Genomic DNA, 21633 nt, shown 5'->3' on the forward strand with positions numbered 1-21633 from the left:
CCTTCTTGGTAACAAGGGCACACTGTTGACTCATATCCAGCTTCTTGTCCACTGTAACCCCTAGGTCCTTTTCTGCAGAACTGCTGCCTAGCCACTCGGTCCCTAGTCTGTAGCAGTGCATGGGATTCTTCTGTCCTAAGTGCAGAACTCTGCACTTGAACTTCATCAGTTTTAACCTCATCAGATTTCTTTTGGCCCAGTCCTCCAATTTGTCTAGGTCCCTCTGTATCCTATCCCTACCCTCAAGCGTATCTACCTCTCCCCCCAGTTTAGTGTCGTCTGTCATCTGTCAGAAGGTTATGGTTTTTCTCAGGGCTCTGGTTTTTACTGCTATAATTCTGTACAGTTAAAGCAGCACAACCCATGAGTGTGCACAGTGATACTGGTACAAAGGAAGCTCAATCAACATAGCTTTTATAAGCACCTTTATCTCGGTAAAACTGCATTCCTGCTAGGGGATCGAACCGCTTTAACAGTCACAGTTCTGAACCCAGAGAGCTACCTCGCTCTTTGCTGTAGAGCATGCGGGCGTGATCCCGGCCCTGGTCATGCTCTTTTCAGGCTGCAGATCAGGTGCTCTCAGGGACTGTCGTGTTAGAAGAGATACTGGAGCAAACTATATATGTAGGCTGCAGTCAATCAGGAAGTGGGTGGGGGTATGTGTGTGGGGGAAATGGGAACAGGGAATGGGGGTGGGGAAATTGGAATCATGTTTAGCTAAAGGGGGAAATGGGAACAGGGACACAGGTAAGCCTCTGTGGTGTCAGAGCTGGGAAGGGGGACACTAAGGAAGGAAACTGGAATCATGCTTGCTTTATTCACCCCAATAAACATTGAATTGTTTGCACCTTTGGACTTCAGGTATTGTTGCTCTCTGTTCATTCAAGAAGGACCAGGGAAGTAAGTGGGTGAAGGAATAAGCCCCCTAACATCTTGGTGCCGTGACTCGAATGCATCACATCGGATAGGTGAGTGGCAGCCTGTAAGTCCCCCTCCCCAACAGTCCACGCAGCTGCTTGGAGAGGGTATCGCGAACTTTCTTGATGGTAGCTGCGGGTTCTGGCAAGCCAGGATAAAGGAGTTTTTGGATAAATGGATAAGGAAGAACCAGGGCCCATACCAGGTGCAGGGATCAACCTGGGATGAGATTAAAAAGGAAATGGAGGAAGTGTTAGGGGACCCAGAGGGATGTGGGGCGCTGAGGAGCCCACTGTCCTTTGGTATATGGGTAGTGGAAGAAGGTCCCTGCCCATGGGGACTGAATGCCCTCCAAGGAAAGGAGAGGAATACTTGTGGCACCTTAGAGACTAACCAATTTATTTGAGCATAAGCTTTCGTGAACTACAGCTCACTTCATCGGATGCATACTGTGGAAAGTACAGAAGATCTTTTATACACACAAACCATGAAAAAATGGGTGTTTACCACTACAAAAGGTTTTCTCTCCCCCCTCCGCACTCTGTTGCTGGTAATAGCTTATCTAAAGTGATCGCTCTCCTTACAATGTGTATGATAATCAAGGTGGGCCATTTCCAGCACAAATCCAGGGTTTAACAAGAACGTCTGGAGGGGTGGGGGGGTAGGAAAAAACAAGGTGAAATAGGTTACCTTGCATAATGACTTAGCCACTCCCAGTCTCTATTCAAGCCTAAGTTAATTGTATCCAATTTGCAAATGAATTCCAATTCAACAGTCTCTCGCTGGAGTCTGGTTTTGAAGTTTTTCTGTTGTAATATCGCAACTTTCATGTCTGTAATCGCGTGACCAGAGAGATTGAAGTGTTCTCCGACTGGTTTATGAATGTTATAATTCTTGACATCTGATTTGTGTCCATTTATTCTTTTACGTAGAGACTGTCCAATGTACATGGCAGAGGGGCACTGCTGGCACATGATGGCATATATCACATTGGTGGATGTGCAGGTGAACGAGCCTCTGATAGTGTGGCTGATGTGATTAGGCCCTGTGATGGTGTCCCCTGAATAGATATGTGGGCACAGTTGGCAACGGGCTTTGTTGCAAGGATAGGTTCCTGGGTTAGTGGTTCTGTTGTGTGGTATGTGGTTGCTAGTGAGTATTTGCTTCAGGTTGGGGGGCTGTCTGTAGGCAAGGACTGGCCTGTCTCCCAAGATTTGTGAGAGTGTTGGGTCATCCTTCAGGATAGGTTGTAGATCCTTAATAATGCGTTGGAGGTGTTTTAGTTGGGGGCTGAAGGTGACGGCTAGTGGCGTTCTGTTATTTTCTTTGTTGGGCCTGTCCTGTAGTAGGTGACTTCTGGGAACTCTTCTGGCTCTATCAATCTGTTTCTTCACTTCCGCAGGTGGGTACTGTAGTTGTAAGAATGGTTGATAGAGATCTTGTAAGTGTTTATCTCTGTCTGAGGGGGTTGGAGCAAATGCGGTTGTATCGCAGAGCTTGGCTGTAGACAATGGATCGTGTGGTGTGGTCTGGGTGAAAGCTGGAGGCATGTAGGTAGGAATAACAGAGAAAGGAGGCACTTCAGTCCCCTTGTGAGAGGTTTGAAGTGAGGGCAGCATTATGGGAAGCTGCCAGGAATCTTTCAAGTTTGGTGCTGCTTCAGCAAGGGTTGCTGAAGGGTTGTAAATTAGTTAGGGGTGGTTAAAGATGATTTGGCACAACAGTGTTTAAAGTCAAAAGCAGAGTTAACTGACTACCTTTAGAGACTGGAGCTGGGGCTTGGTCCTGGGGGAGTGGAGAGAAAAAAGGAGAAGAAAAAAAAAATTTCAAAGTGCAAAATGGCAGGGTTTGCAGGAGCAGGTAACAACCCCCACTCTTCTCCCAGAGCCAGAATGAGAACCTGGGGATAAGGGTTCCCAACTGTTTCAACCCAGGGAACCTACTCTTGGCTCAGAGCTAACTATGTCCTTTTCTTCTTTTCCTTCTTCTTTTTCTCGGTTTACTTAATTTGCTGCTGGTAGCCTATACTTTAAACTGACCTGACAGGCTTAATTGGTTTCTTTCCACCTCTCCCCCTGCCTTTCCACCCCTTTTTTTTCTTTTTATTTTGTTTCTTTTGTTTTTTAGACTTAACTTAAAGCTTGGTACAGCAGAGAAACTATTGCAAACTTCGTCTGTTGTACAAGAGGGGAAACTGAGGTATACCACCTCATGAATTTCATAAATGACCAGTGAGTGGGGTAATTCACTAGCCTGACTATAGAACAAAATAAGGACAGCCTGGAGGTAATTCTTCTGTTTTTCCTGCAATTAGCAAGGGAATTTGTAAAAGAAAGTGGTATTATTATTATTAAGCAATAATCTGTCCCCACCAGGGGGGTGGAAATTGTTTCTTTTGTTTTTCAGACACTCTACAAGCAAGCTGGCGTCAGCGGGGAAAATAACCCAGAATACCATGGATCTGTGTTTTGTGTTTGTCTGTGGTGTTTGTCTTGTTGCTAGCATAGTTGTGTTTTAATGAACAGAAAATCTCATGATGTGGGTGGGGGATGGCTTCAAAAGGCTGACCTGGGCGGGGTGGCTGGGGGAGAGATGTGTATGGGAATGCAAAATGCTCAACTAGGAGGCCAGCACCTGCGTAATAGCTATTGTGGTACCTGGAAATGGAATGGCAACTAAGGTGGTCCCCACAAGTCCTATGGAAATAATGAGAAAGGGAGGAGCTGGGAATCATTAGGAAAGGGATAGATAATAAGACAGAAACTATTGCCTCCTTATAAATCCATGGTACGCCCACATATTGAATACTGTGTGGAGATGTGATCGCCCATCTCAAAAAAGACATATTGAAACTGAAAAAGGTGCAGAAAAGGAAAACAAAAATGATGAGGGGTATGGAACAGCTTCTGTATGAGGAGAGATTAGTAAGATCAGGACTTTTAGTTTGGAAAAGAGACGACTAAGGGGGGATATGATAGAGGTCTATAAAATCATGACTGGTGTGGAGAAAGTAAATAAGGAAGTGTTATTTTACTACTTCTCATAACACAAGAACTAGGGGTCACCAAATGAAAATAACAGGCAGCAGGTTGAAAACAAACAAAAGGAAGTATTTCTTCACACAACGCACAGTCAACCTGTAGAAGTCTTTGCCAGAGGACGTGGTGAAGGCCAAGACTATAACTGGGTTCAGAAAAGAACTAGATAAGCTCATGGAAGATAGGTCCATCAATGGCTATCAGCCAGGATGGACAGGGATGGTGTCCCTAGCCTCTGTTTGCCGGAAGCTGGGTGACCAGGGATGGATGATTGATGATTACCTGTTCTGTTCATTCCCTCTGGGGCACCTGGCAGTGGCCACTGTTAGAAGACAGGATACTGGGCTAGATGGACCTTTGGTCTGACTCAGTATGGCTATTCTTATGTTCTTAATCTAAGACCACATCCCATCCAGCCCCAGCCCAAGTTAATGTGGCTGCTGTAAACACACAACACAGAGGTGCCTGAGGATGCCTGATAAACTCTGGAAGGTCTGATCCCCCTGGAGGTGGCTGCTGAGTTTATTAAACTTGCCAAAGAATGCCTAGGGTGCACAGACACTGGCACCCAGATCTCTTTGGTAATAAAGGGCACAGCATAGGTGTAGTTTGACTTCTAAATTTGTGAGGGAGGCTGGGGCTGCGCACGGGGGTGCAAATTCCTTGCCTGCCCACAATGGCACCACTTCACATTTGGGGGGGAGGCAACTTTAACCATGATTCCAGGGGCAACTTGGGCAACTGAAAACTCAAGTTTCAGGGTAGCAGCCGTGTTAGTTTGTATCCGTAAAAAGAAAAGGAGTACTTGTGGCACCTTAGCGACTAACAAATTTATTAGAGCATAAGCTTTCATGAGCTACAGCTCACTTCAGCTGTAGTTCACGAAAGCTTATGCTCTAATAAATTTGTTAGTCGCTAAGGTGCCACAAGTCCTCCTTTTCTTTTTATGAAAACTAAAGTGTTTTTTTTACAGATAACTTAGGAATCTCTGGCAGGAGATATCAATAAAGTATATCAAGAAAGTAATTTAAATAAATATTAGACCCACTCAGCTCTAATACGAACATGTTCTGACAACTTGTGGCAAGTCCCTTAAGGGACACTCGTTAGGTTTAAAATTGTGATGTATATTCTTACTCAGATACGATTACTGATGTCAGAAGGGTCCATTGTGGTCATCTAGTCTGACCTCCTGCACATTGCAGGCCACAGAACCTCACCTCACCCACTGCTGTAACAGACCCCTAACCTCTGGCTGAGTTACCTGTCACGGAGTGTGGGGGAGTCCAGGCCCTGCACCCCTCTTCCTGGGATTCACTGACTCTCAGCCAGCCAGTAAAACAGAAGGTTTATTGGACTACAGGAACACAGTCTCAAACAAAGCTTGTGGGTACAACCAGGACCCCTCAGTCAAGTCCTTCTGGGGGAGCAGGGAGCTTAGACCCCAGCCCTGGGGTTCCCTGCGTTCCACCACCAGGCACCAAACTGAAACTAAACCCCCCCCCAGCAGGCTTCCTTCTGCAGCCTCTGTTCACATTCCTGGGCAGAGGTGTTGCCTCCCCCTCCCCCTCCCGGCTCAGGTGACAGGCTCTCAGGTCTCCCAGTGAAACTCCCCTGCCACATTCCCAGGTCAACACTCCCCCCTCCCTGCTGCGTCACATCTACCCTCCCCTCAAATCATGGTTTAAAGATGTCAAGTTACAGAGAATTCACCATTTATACTAGTTTAAACTGGCAAGTGACCCAAGCCCCATGCTGCAGAAGAGGGCGAAAAAACCCTAGTGCCTCTGCCAATCAGGCATGGGGGAAAATTTCTTCCTGAACCCAAACATGGTGATGAGCTAAATCCTAAGCATGTGGACAAGACCCACCAGGAGACACCTAGAAAAGAATTCTCTGTAGTAAGTCAGAGCCACACCACCCTCCCCAGTGTTCCATCTCCAGCCATTGGGGATTTTTGCTACAAGCAGTCACCAATGGGCCACATGCCATTGTAGGCAGTCCCGTCATAACATCCCCTCTGTAAACTTATCAAGCTCAGTCTTAAAGCCAGTTAAGGTTTTCTGTCCCCATTGCTACCCTGGGGAGGCTGCTCCGGAACTTCACTCCTCTGATGGATAGAAACCTTCGCCTAATTTCAAGCCTAAACCTGTTGATAGTCAATTTATATGTATTTGTTCTGGGGTCCACATTGATGCTTAACTTAAATAACCCCTCTCCCTCCCTGGTATTTATCCCTCTGATGTGTATATATAGACAGCAATCGTATCTCCCCTCAGCCTTCGTTTGGTTGGGCTAAACAAGCCAAGCTCTTTGAGTCTCCTCTCGTACAATGGGTTTTCCATTCCTCAGATCATCCTAGTTGCCCTTCTCTGCCTCGTTCCAGTTTGAATTCATCCTTCTTAAACATGGGAGACCAGAACTGCATACAGTATTGCAGACGTGATCTCACCACTGCCTTGTATAATGGTACTAACACTTCCCAGTCTCTACCGGAAATATGTCACCTGATGCACCCCAGGACTGCATTAGCCTTTTTCACGGTCACATCACATTGATGGCTCATAGTCATCCTGTGATCAACCAATACACCATGGGTGGCACGTGAACCACCCATTGGGTGAAGCTATCCCCCAGCCCTGCCCCTTCTGCCCGAGGCCCCACCGCTCCCCTTCCCCACCGGAGCCCAGGGACCCTCCACCTCAGCCGCTGGCCCCCCCATCCCAGCCCCAGGCCACCTGAGTGCTCCTAGGCCCAGGCTGCCCAAGCGCCCCCAGCCCTGGAGCGCCGGGCGAGCGGCACATCCCCAGTGTCAGAGCACTAGATGGGCAGCACGGCCCCAGTGTCAAAGCACTGGATGGGCAGCATGGCCCCAGAGCCCCCAGTCCTGGACCACTGGGCAGCGCAAGCAGCAGCCCCAGCCACTCCAAGTCCCAGCTGCAGGCCACCCTATCCCCAAGCAGCAGGAAGTTGGAGGGGATCTGGGGGCGAAGCATGGGGAGGCCATGCTGGGGCTGTTTGGGAAGGTTTAGCCTCTCCCAGCCTGTGATATCTTCCGCCCATGCAATACACCCAGGTCTTCATCCTCCTCTCTCACTTCCAGCTAGTATATCCCCAGCTTATAGCAAAAATTCTTGTTAGTCCCTAAATGTATGACCTTGCACTTTGCACTATTAAATATCATCCCATTTCTATTACTCCAGTTTACAAGGTCATCCAGATCTCCTTGTACGATAATCCGGTCCTCCTCCGTATTGGCAATACCTCCCACCTTTGAGTCATCTGCAAAATTTTATTAGCACACTCCCACTTTTTGTGACAAGGTCAGTAATAAAAATGTTAAATAAGACAGGTCCCAAGCCCGATCCTTGAGGAATTCCACTAGTAACCTCCCTCCAGCCTGACAGTTCAGCTTTCAGTATGACCCGTTATAGTCTCTCCTTTAACCAGTTCCTTATCCACCTTTCAATTCTCATATTAATCCCCATCTTCTCCAATTTAACTAATTTCTCATCTGGAACTGAGAAGCATGCGTGACCAGTAGAGGCTATAAGGTTCCAGACTAGCTCCTGGCTTTCTTAGTGTATTTATTAATGATGTGGAAAGAAGAGGAGCAGTAAGGGGGCTACTTTTGCAGGTGCCAAGGTTACTTAGGTTAGCCAGAGCCAGAAAGGACTCTAAGGAACTTCAGAAAGACCAAACCCAGCCAGGGGAATGGGCAGCACAACAGCAGATGAAATTCAATGTCAACACAAAGAAAAGCAACCTGGAGGGAAAATCTAACCCCCCTGTACACCTTACCTAACTGCATCAGCTCAGGAGAGCAACCTGGGCATCAATCCGCAGCTGTCGGCATAAAAGCAAAGATGTTCAGATCCATAAGGGATGGGAGGGAGAAAAATCCAGAGAATATTCTAATACCTTTGAATCAATCAATGGTGAGGCCTCATCTGGAAACCATGTGCCAGATTAGTCCCCACCATCTCACACAGGACAGTGCAGTGCTAGAGGCAAAGGTGGGGGAATAGCATTGTATATTAATGATGAGGTAGACTGTAAAGAAATTAGAAGTGATGAAATGGATAAAACAGTCTGTTTGGGCCAAAATCACTTTGGGAAAGAAAGCTACTAGAGGTTCCCCTGGGCTAATGCTTGGGGTGTGATTATGGGAGGCTTTAACTTCCCTGATATAGACTGGAGGACAAGTGCTATTAAGAATAAAAGGGCCCAGATATCCCTGGATGTGATAGCTGACAGATCTCTTCACCAAATAGTCACTGAACCAACAAAATTTTAGATTTTATATTGGTGCGTAGTGAGAACCTCATAGAAGAACTAGTTGTAGAGGACAACCTTGGTTTGAGTGATCATGAGCTAATTCAGTTTAAACTAAATGGAAGGATAAACAAAAATAGATCTGCAGCTAGGGTTCTTGATTTCAAATGGGCAAACTTTAATAAATTAAGAGAATTAGTTAGGGAAGTGGACTGGACTGAAGAACTCAAGGATCTGAATGTGGAGCAGGCTTGGAGTTGCTTTAAGTTAAAGTTTCAGAAGCTCTCTGAAGCTGCCTCCCAAGAAAGAGGAAAAAATTTCTAGGGAAGATTTGCAGACCAAACTGGATGAGCACGCATCTCAACCAGGTTATTAAGAAAAAGCAGAAAGCCTACAAGGAATGGAAGATGGGAAGGATCAACAAAGAAAGCTACCTCTTGGAGGTCAGAAAGTAGGGGAAAAGTGAGAACTGCCAAAAACCAAGCAGAGCTGGACCTTACAAAGGGAATTAAACCCAAGAGTAAAAGGTTCTATAGCCATCCAAATAAAAAGAAAACAAGGAAAGAAGAAGTGGGATCATTAAACACTGAGGATGGGGTGGAGATTAAAGATAATCTAGGTATAGCCCCACACCTAAACAAATATTTTGCCTCTGTTTTTAATAAGGCTAATGAAGAGCTTAGAGGTAGTGGCAGGATGGCTAATGGGAACAAGGATATGGAGGTAGAAATTACCAAAATTCCAAGGTGGCAATCAAACTCAAACAGCTTAATGGGACTAAATCAGGGGGAGGGGCAGATAATTTCTATACAAGAATATTAAAGGAACTGGCACATGAAATTGCAAGCCCAATAGCAAGGATTTTTAATGACTCTGTAAACTCAGGGGTCATACCCTATGACTGGAGAATTGCTAATATAATTGCCATTTTTAAGAAAGGGGAAAAAATTATCCGGGAAACTACAGGCCTGACCAACCTGATCTCCTTCTTTGAGAAGATAACTGTTGTTTTAGACAAAGGAAATGCAGTAGATCTAATCTACCAGGATTTCAGTAAGGCATTTGATACAGTTCCACATGGGAAATTATTAGGCCTGTCGATTAATCGCAGTTAACTCACGCGATTAACTCAAAAAAATTAATCGTGAGTAATCACACTTATAACAATAGAATACCAATTGAAATTTATTAAATACTTTTGGATGTTTTTCTACATTTTCAATGTTGATTTCAATTACAACACAGAATATAAAGTGCACAGTGCCCACTTGATATTATTATTTTTTATTTCATGGGTAAAAACCCCACTTCTTCAGATGCATGGAGTGAAAATTACAGATATAGGCATAAATATACTGGCATATGAAGAGAAGGGAGTTACCTTACAAGTGGAAAGAAGAAAAGGAGTACTTGTGGCACCTTAGAGACTAACCAATTTATTTGAGCATAAGCTTTCGTGAGCTACAGCTCACTTCATCGGATGCATCCGGTGCATCGGTGCATCCGATGAAGTGAGCTGTAGCTCACGAAAGCTTATGCTCAAATAAATTGGTTAGTCTCTAAGGTGCCACAAGTACTCCTTTTCTTTTTGCGAATACAGACTAACACGGCTGTTACTCTGAAACCTTACAAGTGGAGAATCAGTGATGACAAGGCCAATTCAGTCAGGGTGGACATGAAATAATGGGTGTTACCATACACACTGTCACAAGAGTGATCAGGTAAGGTGAGCTATTAACAGCAGGATAGAGAGAGAGAGGGAAAAAAAATGAAAAAAACCCTTTTGTAGTGATAATCAAGATGGGCCATTTCCAGCAGTTGACAAGAACGTCTGAGGAACAGTGGGGCGGGGGTGGGGGTGGGGAAAATAAACATGGGGAAATAGTTTTACTTTGTGTAATGACACATCCACTCCCAGTCTTTATTCAAACCTAATGTAATTGTGTCCAGTTTGCAAATTAATTCCAATTCAGCAGTCTCTCCATGGAGTCATGTTTATTCTCCCCCCTCCCCCCCCCCCCCCCCCCCCCCCCCCCCCCCGTTCCTCACACATACTTGTCAACTGCTGGAAATGGCCCACCTTGATTATCACTACAAAAGGGTTTTTTTTCCCCCCTCTCTCTCCTGCTGGTAATAGCTCCTCCCCCTAGTCATCTGTCCAAGCTTCCACTTCTTGTAAGCTTCCTTTTCGTGTTTAAGCTCACCGAAGATTTCTCTGTTAAGCCAAGCTGGTCGCCTGCCATATTTGCTATTCTTTCTGCACATCTTTCTGGTTTGTTCTTATGCCCTCGGGGGAGGGGGGGTGCAGGCAGGAGGCTTTTTCACACCCCTGAGCAACATAAATTAGATCGTCTTAAGCAGTAATGTAGACTTGCATTTTTATTACTGACCTTGGCAAAAAAAAGTGTGAGTGTGCTAATAAAATTTGCAGATGACACAAATGTGGAAGGTATTGCCAGTACAGAGGAGGACCAGAATGTCATACAAGGAGATCTTGATGACCTTGTAAACTGGAGTTGATGAAATGGGATGATATTTAATAGTGCAAAGTGCAAGGTCATACATTTAGGGACTAACAAGAATTTTTGCTATAAGCTGGGGACAGTTGGAAGGGACAGAAGAGGAGAAAGGCCTGGGTGTACTGATTTATCACAGGAGGATTCTGAGCCACCAATATGGATGCAGCTGTGAAAAAGGCTAATGCAATCCTAGGATGCATCAGGTGAGATATTTCCAGTAGAGACAGGAAAATGTTAGTACCATTATCTGAGGCTCTGGTGAGACCTCATCTGGAACAGTGTGTGTAATTCTGTCTCCCATGTTTAAGAAAGATGAATTCAAACTGGTTAGGTGCAGAGAAGGGCTACTATGATGATTCGAGGAATGGAAAACCTGCCTTAGGAGCGGCAAGAACAAATGGCTATAAACTGTCCATCAACAAGTCACTGAGGTTAAGGATGTAGACAAGATAATGGCCTTATCCAGTCTGTCAGTTCTTACGGTCTCCCTTCACAACCACAGCATGCCATTGCTGGGAGCCTCACCAGGTTCTCCAGGTTCTCCTCATCCAGGCTGATTGGGCGGAAGTGCTGACGGATCACCTCGTTCAGAGCTCGCACATACTCCACACGCTCTTGCAGCTCTGTCATCTGGCCCTCGTATTGCTCCAGCTGCAGGAAGAGTGAGCACCATTCTGTCATACTGGGTCTGGACCCCACCTGTTCCCTTCCCAGCAGATCTCTCAGCCCCTCATGCTGAGTGCCCCAGATCTCCGTGCACTGAGAAATCACTGTCCTCTGGCTCTATTGCTCTGCGAGGCAGGGCTGTGCTGAGTGTGTCTGGCACAGACACCTGCCATGAGTCTTCAGAGAGACTGAGGCACAGTAGGTGAAATGCCCCACTCGCCCCAATGGTTTATTTGTAGAGCTGAGTGAAAACTCTGGAAAAACAAATGTAACAAACGGAATTTTGTCCATTTCTCTGGATACCCCTTTGTTCGGGTTAACAAAATGCAGTGGTGGGACAAGCTGCTTCCACATTGCTGACACTTTGATTTTCAGGTTTTTTCATCTGAAACTCGTCACCAAATTCAGTCGGCACGTACATGCTGCAGTGCCATGACAAGCCTTCTCTGGCGAATTGACTATTTGCCCAGCTCTAGTTATTAGCTCTGAAGCCCACTGCTCTAGGAGACTCCTGCTGACAGCAGCCAGCCTCTCTGCTACGCCAGCATGGGACCCCATACAGAGTGCCTGGTTTGGGTGGTGGGGCTGAATCCTTGCTCCTTGGGAATGTCCGCCAATCCATGGGGCATGGGGCAGTAGTATGGGGAAGGGGAGGCCGCAGCCTGCTCAAAGAGGTGTGGAGTGGGGGCCTCCCCAGCAGATGGCCCAAACAGGGTGGGACCATGAGGTGGGGATGCTCATTGGGCCCCAGCTGGCTGAACCCAGAGTCCATGGCACCAGGTCTGTTCCAGCCATACCTTCTGAGAGCACTTGGCGATGATGAAGATGTCAGTGCTGACACTCTGGTAGAGTTGCAAGACCCCGCCAAGCTCAGAAATGAGGATCTCACTGCGCTGGGACGTCTCGCTCAGCAGCAGGGAGAGGATCTCCTTGATGATAGAGTCCAGCAGGGACACTGGGGGGCATGGAGCAAGCGGGTATCAGGCCATGAGGCAAGGGCAGCCAGCACTGCTGCCATCACCAATTTCCCATCCACAGGCACCCCCCAACCCTCCGTGCGTGACCACAGAGACACCCCGACTTGGACCCGTCACCAATGGTGAGCTGGAGCCGGTTCGCGCCAGTTCGTGTGAACCGGTTGTTAAATTTAGAAGCCGGTTAGAACCGGTTGTTAAAGGGTCGGGCAAACTCCGGCTCGCGGGTCACATCTGGCCCACAGGACTGTCCTGTCCGGCCTGCCTGAGCTCCCGGCTCAGGAGGCTCCCCTTGAGAATCCCTTTTTACTCAGGTGGCGGTGCTCCAGGTCTTCGGTGCCCTCAGTGCCGCCGAAGACCCGGAGCGAGTGAAGGATGTGCCGCCGAAGTGCCGCCGAAGACCCGGAGCGACTGAAGGAACTGGATCTTCAGATTTTAACAGCTCATCACTGCCCGTCACCAACCCCACCCAGCACTCTCCAAAACTGGGGCCATATCAACCCTCCTCTACGTCACCAGCCACATGCTCTCAGAGTCCACTGCTCCCCCCTTACTAATGGCCCATAACCCCCACTATGTCACCAGCCGCACACTTCCAGAATCCACAGCTCCCCCACTTACTAAAGACCCATTACCTCCCCCATATGACCAGCTACATCCCCCACCCCTGGAGACCACTGTCAGGTCCCATTACTCCTCCCCTCTGTGACCCCCCCCTCCCCCGGACTCCATCGCCATGACTAACCTCACCTGACTTTTGCCTGCTCCACGAGGGTCTCATTGCCCGGTGCCCATGTGAGCGCCTCTGCCCCTCCCGATGCCCACATAGCAATCCCCCCGCAGGGCGCACCATTCCCTGAATGTTCCCTCATGCCCCACACACCAGTCTCCTGCTGCATGGTGCTGCAATCCACCATGAGGAGCCGGTTGCAGGTGATGACCACGGAGGGCACCTCTCTGACACGTTCTGTCCAGGCACGCAGCTGTACGACGCGCTGCACATATTTGACCGCAGGCCAGCCCTTCATCAGCTGCAGCTGCTTGGGGCTCCAGCTGTGAGCAAAGCTGTGGATCTCTGCCACCCAGGTGTGCTGCTTGCAGATCTCCTGGGTCTCACTCAGTGCCTCCTGCAGGAATAGCACAGGGCTCTCAGCAAACCACATCACCAGGCCCCAGGAGATACAGAGCAAAACCCACCATTAGCTCTGCTACCCTCAAAGACCACTCCGAAGCGACAGCTGGTGCCCAACCCGGCAGCCTGGTCCCTGGGAGCCCAGGCCCCACTCCAGGATCCCACTTCCTTCCCCAGGCAAGGCTGCCTGTCTGAAATGGGGCGAGCTATCACCCAGGTAAGGCAATGGCTTTGGAGAAGAGCCAGGCTGGGGCCCTGGTCTGGGGAGCTCCAGGAGGAAGTGGTCAGAGAGGAGTGAGTGCTAGAGAAGGGCTCCTACAGGGGAAGGCCCTGGGTGGGCAGGGGATAAATAGGAGGGATGGGGGAGAGGCAGAGGGGAGTTCAGGATGAGTGATACTGCAGCAATGCCCAGAGGCCCCAGTAAGGATCAGGCCCAATTACATTGGGTGCTTCACAGACTCCAAGGGAGAGGCGGTCCCTCCCCAGAGCTCAGTCTCTTTAGTGCCCAGTGCACACAGCGTGAGCTGGGGGATGCTTAGTCGGGTGCGACTGGACGCTCCAAAGCTGCGGGGGTCAATCAGCTGTTAGCAGTGGAGAAGCAGGGAGGCGTTGTGGGATGCAGTGAAGAGGGATGATGGCAACACGATTGGACGTGCCCAAGCTGTGGATGGGGTGGCAACATGCAGGCAGCCCTGGGCCGAGGGTGCGTAGGGCTGGGCTGAGAGTTCTGATGAAAGGCCAGCTCTTAGAGACATTGCGAAGGGAAAAGACGCTAGCCAGCCCTGGACTGACTAGTTCAGTGCAGTGAGCCCCCCTCACTCACCGCCAGCAAAGCCCGCTGGCTGGCCAGGGCCCCCTGGATACTGCTGTCCGAGTGCAGGTCCTGCTCCAGTTGCTCCCTCGATGGCACTGGGTACTGGCTCCTCAGCCGGTGCCCACTCACCTCCAGACCCCCGATGACCTTCAGATCCAGATGATGCACCAGCTGTGGCTCCTGGCCACAGAGCACCTCAGCAGGCAGACTCTGGAGCAGCTCATCGGGGGACTGGGGCTGGGGGGCCCCGGGGCCTCCTTTATCTGCCTCTAGAAGGGCTGCACAGGAGAAAGAGAGAGACAGCGAGGGCTCAACCAACCATCTCAGCAGGGATGATGCGGGGTGCCCACTCCCCTCTCCCTCAGGTGTAGTGGGCAGAACCAGGGCAGTGGCAGTGTTCCATCTGGCCAGGAAGCAGCAGATGTGGACGGGCCCTGATAGAGAGACCCTGCGTGAGGAAGTCACCTACCACTTGGCTGGGGTTTGCACAGCACCATTGCCAAGTCCTGACTTCTGAGATTCTCTGTCTCTCCAGGACTCTGCTCAGGTTGGGTCACTGGCTTCTCTTTCCTGGTGCGGGTCACCTGCAGAGACAGGAGAGGAACTGGGAGATCCTCGCTGGCTGCAGAAAGGTGCTTGGCACAGTCCTGTTCACCTTCTGCAGCCCTCCACTCCACACAACAGGGTCCTTCAACCTCCGGGCCAGGCCCACCTCAACACTGACGCTTGGTTCCTCACCCTACAGCAGGAGCACCCATTCCAACCTCCCAGCAAGAGCCGCCAGCCCTTTCCACTCCTCCATAGCAAGAGCACCAGTTCCCCACTCGCTGCCCCTAAGCCAGCCCATCCACATAGCTGAAGCACTGACTTGACACAGAGATCTTGCTGGGAGCTGGCTCCTCCCATCGCCCACCAGCACTGCGGTGAAGGCACCTAAGCCCCAGGCATGTGCCTGACCTTCAGTAATGGCAGTGCAGCAGGAAGAGCCTGGCACAGGGACCAATCCACAGGGGATGGATGGCCATTCGGCCCTCAAATGTGCTCTTTGGATGCAGGCAGACTCCCCACTCTCACTGGCGTCAGCATAGCTGGGGAGGGACGACTGCCAAGCTGGGAATCAGAGGTACCAACCTGCAGTACAGACTCCACCACGGCCTCCAGGGCCCCCAGCAGGCTGGTCTCCAGCATCTGACTGGAGGGAAAGGGGACCAGTTGGCTGTCAGCATCAAACACCAGGTGCACTCTGAGGACAGCCTTCCGTGTGGTACCATTGGCCTGCAGAGGAGAGAGTCAGGACAGGGTCAGTCCTAACCTCACACTGCGGGCTCTGCATGCTCTGGGTACCCTGGGCTCTGGGTGGCTGAGGTGATGGCCCGGGGCGGGGCTAGCCACGTGCTTGAGGCTGTAACATCCATTTCCAGGGTAATTGAACAAAGAAGAGGCCTAAAAGACCTTTCAAGAAGATGCCTTTTCAAACACAAGTTACTGTGTAGCTGGCTCTGGTGTGACAGAGGCTGCTGATGCTGGGGACACCAGGGCTGGACACAATTCAAGAAGGCCATTGATAAAGTGAAGAGGGGTCAGAGAAGAGCAGCAGGAATGTTAAAGGGTTGGAAAACCTGCCTCATAGTGAGAGACTCCAGCAATTCAATCTGCGTAGTTTACCAAAGAGAAGGTTCAGGGATGACTGACCACAGTCTAAGTACGGACACGGGGAAAAAATGCTTAACAATGAGCTTTGCAGTCTAGCAGATCTGACACAATCCAATGGCTGGAAGTAGAAGCTAGACAAATTCAGACTGGAAATAAGGTGCAAATATTTGAACAGCGACTTACCATGGATTGTGATGGATTCTTCATCAGTAGCAGTTTTTACTTCAAGATGGGATGTTTGTCTAACAGCTCTGCTCTAGGGATTATCTGGAGGAAGTTCTCTGGCTTCTGTTCTACAGGAGGTCAGGCTAGATAATCACAGTGGTCCCTTCTGGTTTTAGACCTCTATGAATCTGTGACCATAAAGACTCATGGACACTAACAAATTCTATAGCGTGCTAGAGAACAGCAACACTCCACTCACAGTATAAAGAGCTTAGAACCTGGTGAATCATGATCTGTGTATGCTAGCCTGGACCATCAACATGCTGGCCCCCAGTGGCCCCTTCCTCCTCATCGCCCAGGCAGCCTCCTGGTTTTCTGACACCCTCAACCAGAAGACGAAAGAAGGGCAGAAATTCAAGAGCCAACAGCAAAATCGAAGGCTGATAAAGACAAAAAATGAAACATGAGGAATTCTTCCAAGCTCATGCTGAGGCTTAAATACAGGTCAGGAGCCTTCCTATGAGCCTCCATTGAAGCTGGCAAACCCTGCCCCAAGGAACGATCCATGGTGGTAAACTACTTCAGCAATCCTGGGTGCCTACAACCTGCGTCAGAGCTGAGCACCCAGCGCTGCAAAGAACTATCATCCTATTGTGCTGAAAAGATCATGCAGATTCAGGAAGCCTTCTCAAAAAGCCTGGCTCCGCCCCACACACCAACCCACAGCCCACCTGTATTCCTGGAGTTCAATACATCACTCCTCAAGAAGGGCTGGACTTCCCAAAACCAGATTCATGATAAGCACCTGTTTGTAAAGTGTGTAGATGAAGATGTTGCTGTCATGGAAACAGAGCAAGAAACATGGCATTAGACAGAGGGAGGTGGAAAGATTGGGGGGCCTCATGTGTCACCAAGGCACAAGAGCACCTACCAAAATAATGTGTGGAAACAAAAAATTGCATTGTTATGGAGGAACTCAGTTTGGAATACATATGATGGAGGTCTCATGCAGCCAGCAGTAAAACATCACTGGAGTTTCTAAACATTACAGCTGATAATTTTCTAACACAAAAGGTATTGCACGCTACATGAGGTCATTTTTTCTGGACCTTGTTACGATTGATAAAGATGAATTAATCACTGGATTGGAAGTTGGGAGTTGTCTAGGATCACGACTTGATTCAGTGTAGCCATAAGGTTATTTGATAGCATCCTCAAAAGCTTCTAGAAAGAATTGTGCCTTGCCAGGGTACATTTGCCAAGCAAGCTTAGGGATTTATCCCTGGGGGTTTTGAACAGAACTATGTACTTTGTGTATATATAAGAACATAAGAATGGCCCTACTGGGTCAGACCAAAGGTCCATCTAGCCCAGTATCCTGTCTTCCGACAATGGCCAGTGCCAGGTGCCCCAGAGGGAATGAACATAACAGGTATCCATCAAGTAAGCCATCCCCTGTTGTTCATGCCCAGCTTCTGGCAAACAGAGGCTAGGGACACCATCCCTGCCCATCTTGGCTAATAGCCATTGATGAACCTATCCTCCATGAACTTATCTAGTTCTTTTTTGAACCCTGATTATGGTCTTGGTCTTGTTTAGGTTAATTTGTTACTCTCTTTTCCTTGACAAAATACATTCTGAACTACATACATAATGCTCAAGTTCCTGTGATGCATATACTTGGCAAAGGCTTTCTCACTTTCACATGCAGTTTCATCACTTTCACATGCAGAGTTCATCAAATCGTCTATAACAACCATATTTACTTTATTGGTAGGAAACAGTCATAAAACAAAAAAAACCCAGGCAACCCCTCCACAAAATTGATGAAAGGGTATTGTGACAAAGTTCCTCTGCCTTGGTGGGTCCTGCACTTATTGGCGGATTTTCTCGCCTCAGAGGTTCATGGCAGCCCTCAGTTTGGCCACTTTCGTGGCTCAAATCTGCCGTTCACTCAGTTAGCTTCATCACTGGGGAAAGGAAGAAGAACAATCCCCACAGTCTCTGCTGATCCTGGATTGGGGAACAGGCCAGAGACCTTCCCCTCTGGTGGAACGCAAAGTCCAGTTCAACTCCTCCAGTATCAAGTAGGAAGTTGGGGGGATGGAGGGATCCCGGGCCTGCCCTCTACTCCGGGTTCCAGCCCAGGGCCCTGTGGATTGCAGCTGTCTAGAGTGCCTGCTGGAACAGCTGTGCGACAGCTACAACTCCCTGGGCTACTTCCCTATGGCCTCCTCCCAACACCATCTTTATTCTCACCACAGGACCTTCCTCCTGATGTCTGATAATGCTTGTACTTCTCAGTCTTCCAGTAGTATGCCTTCTCACTCTCAGCTTCTTCCACCTCTTGCTCCCAGCTCCTCGCACGCACACCACAAACTGAAGTGAGCTCCTTTTTAAACCCAGATGCCCTGATTAGCCTGCCTTAATTGATTCTAGCAGCTTCTTGATTGGCTGCAGGTGTTCTAATCAGCCTGTCTGCCTTAATCGTTTCCAGAAAGTTCCTGATTGTTCTGGAACCTCCCTGTTAATTTACCCAGGGGAAAGGGACCTACTTAATCTGGGGCTAATATATCTGCCTTCTATCACTCTCCTGTAGCCATCTGGCCCGACCCTGTCACAATATTTACAAATAGTTCTTCATACAGAGGTTGCCAGCAACTGTAACACCACACAATATTCTCAGGCATAACAGATAACATTGCTCAATATTATCCAACACATTTTTAATAAGGTAACTTTTCCCACAGTTGCTAGGCCCTACAAGAATTACAGAAAAGCGGTGTTTCCATTGCATATCCATTTTCAAAAGCCATAGGGCAGGGTTTTAAATCTTTCTCTGGTGACCCTCTTGTAGAAAATGACTTTCTGCATTTTCTTAAGGGTCTTTGTTTCTATTAGCCATTGATTTTGCTCTTTGCAATAGAGGACTGCTGCACATCTATCTTTTTGTTGGGGTGTTCTCACCCAGGTCTGCGCTATAGTCCAAGACTAGATCTTTCAAACTGTCAACGTTGATCTTTTCACAATTTGCTATGTTGAGGGTAATCCCTTTGACTTTCATGCAGGCCTTCCCTTCCAACAGCTTGTACCAATACATTTCTGGACCTGCTGACACAAACTCTGTGATGGGTTTGCCTGCCAGGATCTTACTCATGAGGTATCCTAAATAATCCCCCAGGAATGGGGTTCCAGTCTCACTCCCTTTTCACAATATCACCGAGTCTGTGTCATGATACAGGCACTGCTCTTGCAAATTGTCTTACAGGTTGTATAGTTCAAAGCAGGCGTAAGTGGTGGTGAAACAAGCTACGGAAATGTTTGTATTGCCAGAGACTGGGTAGCAATCTTTTGCGTGTTTCCAAGACAAGCAAGCTGTTTCATTGCTGATAAACTCATAGGATGAAACCCCATAATTGCGGGAAAGCAGGTACTGAAAGAGTTTATCAGGATGTTTCAAAATGCTGGTACTAGTTAGGTTTGTTCTTTGGCCAGATTTACCCCACAGAGAATTTTAAAACAGTTTGGTAATTTGGCACTGTGGCAAGGAACCTCTTTTCTCTCGCCAGCCTTAGCATTTCTCCCTTCCGGCAATGGTGGGCCTGGGGTAATCAGTCCCACTCAGGCAGGGTTTTCCCTCCCCCTTCAGTGCTCCCTTGGTTGTGTCTTCAGAAGGCCTGAGGGTAAGCCTAAGCGGTGCTCCTCCCCCTCTCAAAAAAGGGAACTAGTCCCATAGATCCAAACAAAGGGTAATACTTTTCCCTGCCTCCTCACTGAGAGGGGGTGTCAGTCCTTACCCTAGCCGGCACTTGGGCTTGTCTGCTTCCCCTATGGGAAGGAACACGACCTCTCCACCTGGAGAAGCTACTTCCCTGCTGCTACTAGCCTGCTAACAGCTAGTGTCTCTCTCTCTCTCCTCCCTTTCTCTCACTGTAGGAGGGGTTTTAAAAGGTCTCAGGCAGCCCTTAATTGGATTCAGGTCTTTAATTAACCTGAAGTAACCCCTTCTCAGTTTGTAGGAAAAAGGGCCTTTAACATTCTAGGGCTAACATATCTGCCTTCCACGACCCTCTTGAAGCCATCCAGCCTGACTTTACCACAGCACTTTGTGGGGTTCAATGTGATCTCATGTTGGCATAAGTGCATGCCTTCTTTCTTGTAGAAATCATTAACTAGCTTATTTTGTTTTTCTTCATGTCTGCACCAACTGGGATACCCCGAAAACTCTTGTTACTGATGGAGGAGAAATTTTATGTACTCAGAAAGTTTGTTGGATTTTTCTTCAAAATGCCAGATTTCACAGATTTTCGCTGCCATGTACTCCTTTGCTATGGTCATGTTCAATTTCACTGGGCATCAAGTCCCCAGGATGGCCATCTCGTCAGTATGGGTGCATGTCTCCCACAGCTTGGTTTCTGCACAGGTTTGGCATAGCAAGAACAAAAACTTGGTGCCCACTCTGACAGATAACAGTGGGAAAGAGCAGCTTTGTGGAGGGTACACTTTAACTTTTGCAATTCCAAAGTAATTTGTATGGGGTCAAAATTTGTCCTGAATGATATTGGGGTGTTCGATGGGGTATTCTTTCATTTTTTTTGCAAAAGGGTAAAATCTGATAAAATTGTAATCATGGATTTCTTTACCGGGGTTAGGTTTGTAATACAGGCACATAGCGATACTTTTCCCCACAAAAAGGAGACAAGAGATTGAGGCAATTGAGCTTTGTTTAAGAAATCTGCAAACTCGCTACCTGTTTCTATCAGGTTTGAGTTGTGTCTTGTAATAAAGAAACCCCAAAGTCGTCCCTGTCAAAGGGTTCTGTGCTTTTTCACAACCACAGGTGACATAGCCATGGAAAAAACACCCGTTAAATTCAAAGGCTGTGCATTTCTCATTGATGATGGCATCACCTTCTGGAAAGTAGGATCCTACCTGTAATTCCCCACCTTGTAATACATGCCATATCTATATATTTTCTTTGTGAGCGGTACACAACAGCCATTGAATAGCCAGTGTTGAATATGTATTTTTTTTATCTGTGATAGTTGTCTGGAAGTAGTGCTACAGTGTTGGGCTGTGAAAACATGAACCTGTATATAGCCATGCAGACTTATGTACCGGAAAGGATCTATAGACAATTTTACCTCTGTGAATTTATCAGGACTTCTCTCTACAGTATCTCCCATCTCTGTCATTTTCATGATCTTGTCTTTATACAGGATTCAGGTCAGTCTCAAAATGTTGACATCTTGCTGACAATCATACAGTCCAATGTCTCATATTGGTTGTCCTGCTAGAAATTCTGCTTTCTCCCCAGGCATCACGCTGTCAGCGCCGCAGAACTCCACCCCTGCATAGGCCCCACATCATTTTAGTTTTTTAGAGCGTTGAAAAGTGTGGGAAATATTCATAGGCAAGAAGTTTAAAGAACCTATAATAAGAATCCCCAGGGCCTTAACTTTCACATACATCAGTTTAC

The 21633-nt window shown here is 48.0% G+C and overlaps 1 protein-coding gene across 1 annotated transcript in view; it reads right to left on the bottom strand.

Moving 5' to 3' along the window:
- DNHD1 (dynein heavy chain domain 1) overlaps positions 1 to 21633 on the bottom strand; it is a 148835-nt gene that overhangs the window by 97107 nt on the left and 30095 nt on the right. The window contains exons 9-14 of the mRNA XM_043525948.1: positions 15468 to 15611; positions 14806 to 14920; positions 14346 to 14614; positions 13274 to 13517; positions 12214 to 12371; positions 11276 to 11401 (exon numbers count right to left, since the gene is read on the bottom strand). Coding sequence (XP_043381883.1) covers positions 11276 to 11401; positions 12214 to 12371; positions 13274 to 13517; positions 14346 to 14614; positions 14806 to 14920; positions 15468 to 15611 — 1056 coding nt within the window. The remainder of the gene's footprint in view (positions 1 to 11275; positions 11402 to 12213; positions 12372 to 13273; positions 13518 to 14345; positions 14615 to 14805; positions 14921 to 15467; positions 15612 to 21633) is intronic.

The sequence above is a fragment of the Chelonia mydas genome, chromosome 1, assembly GCF_015237465.2.
Source record: "Chelonia mydas isolate rCheMyd1 chromosome 1, rCheMyd1.pri.v2, whole genome shotgun sequence".
NCBI classification, from domain to species: domain Eukaryota; kingdom Metazoa; phylum Chordata; order Testudines; family Cheloniidae; genus Chelonia; species Chelonia mydas.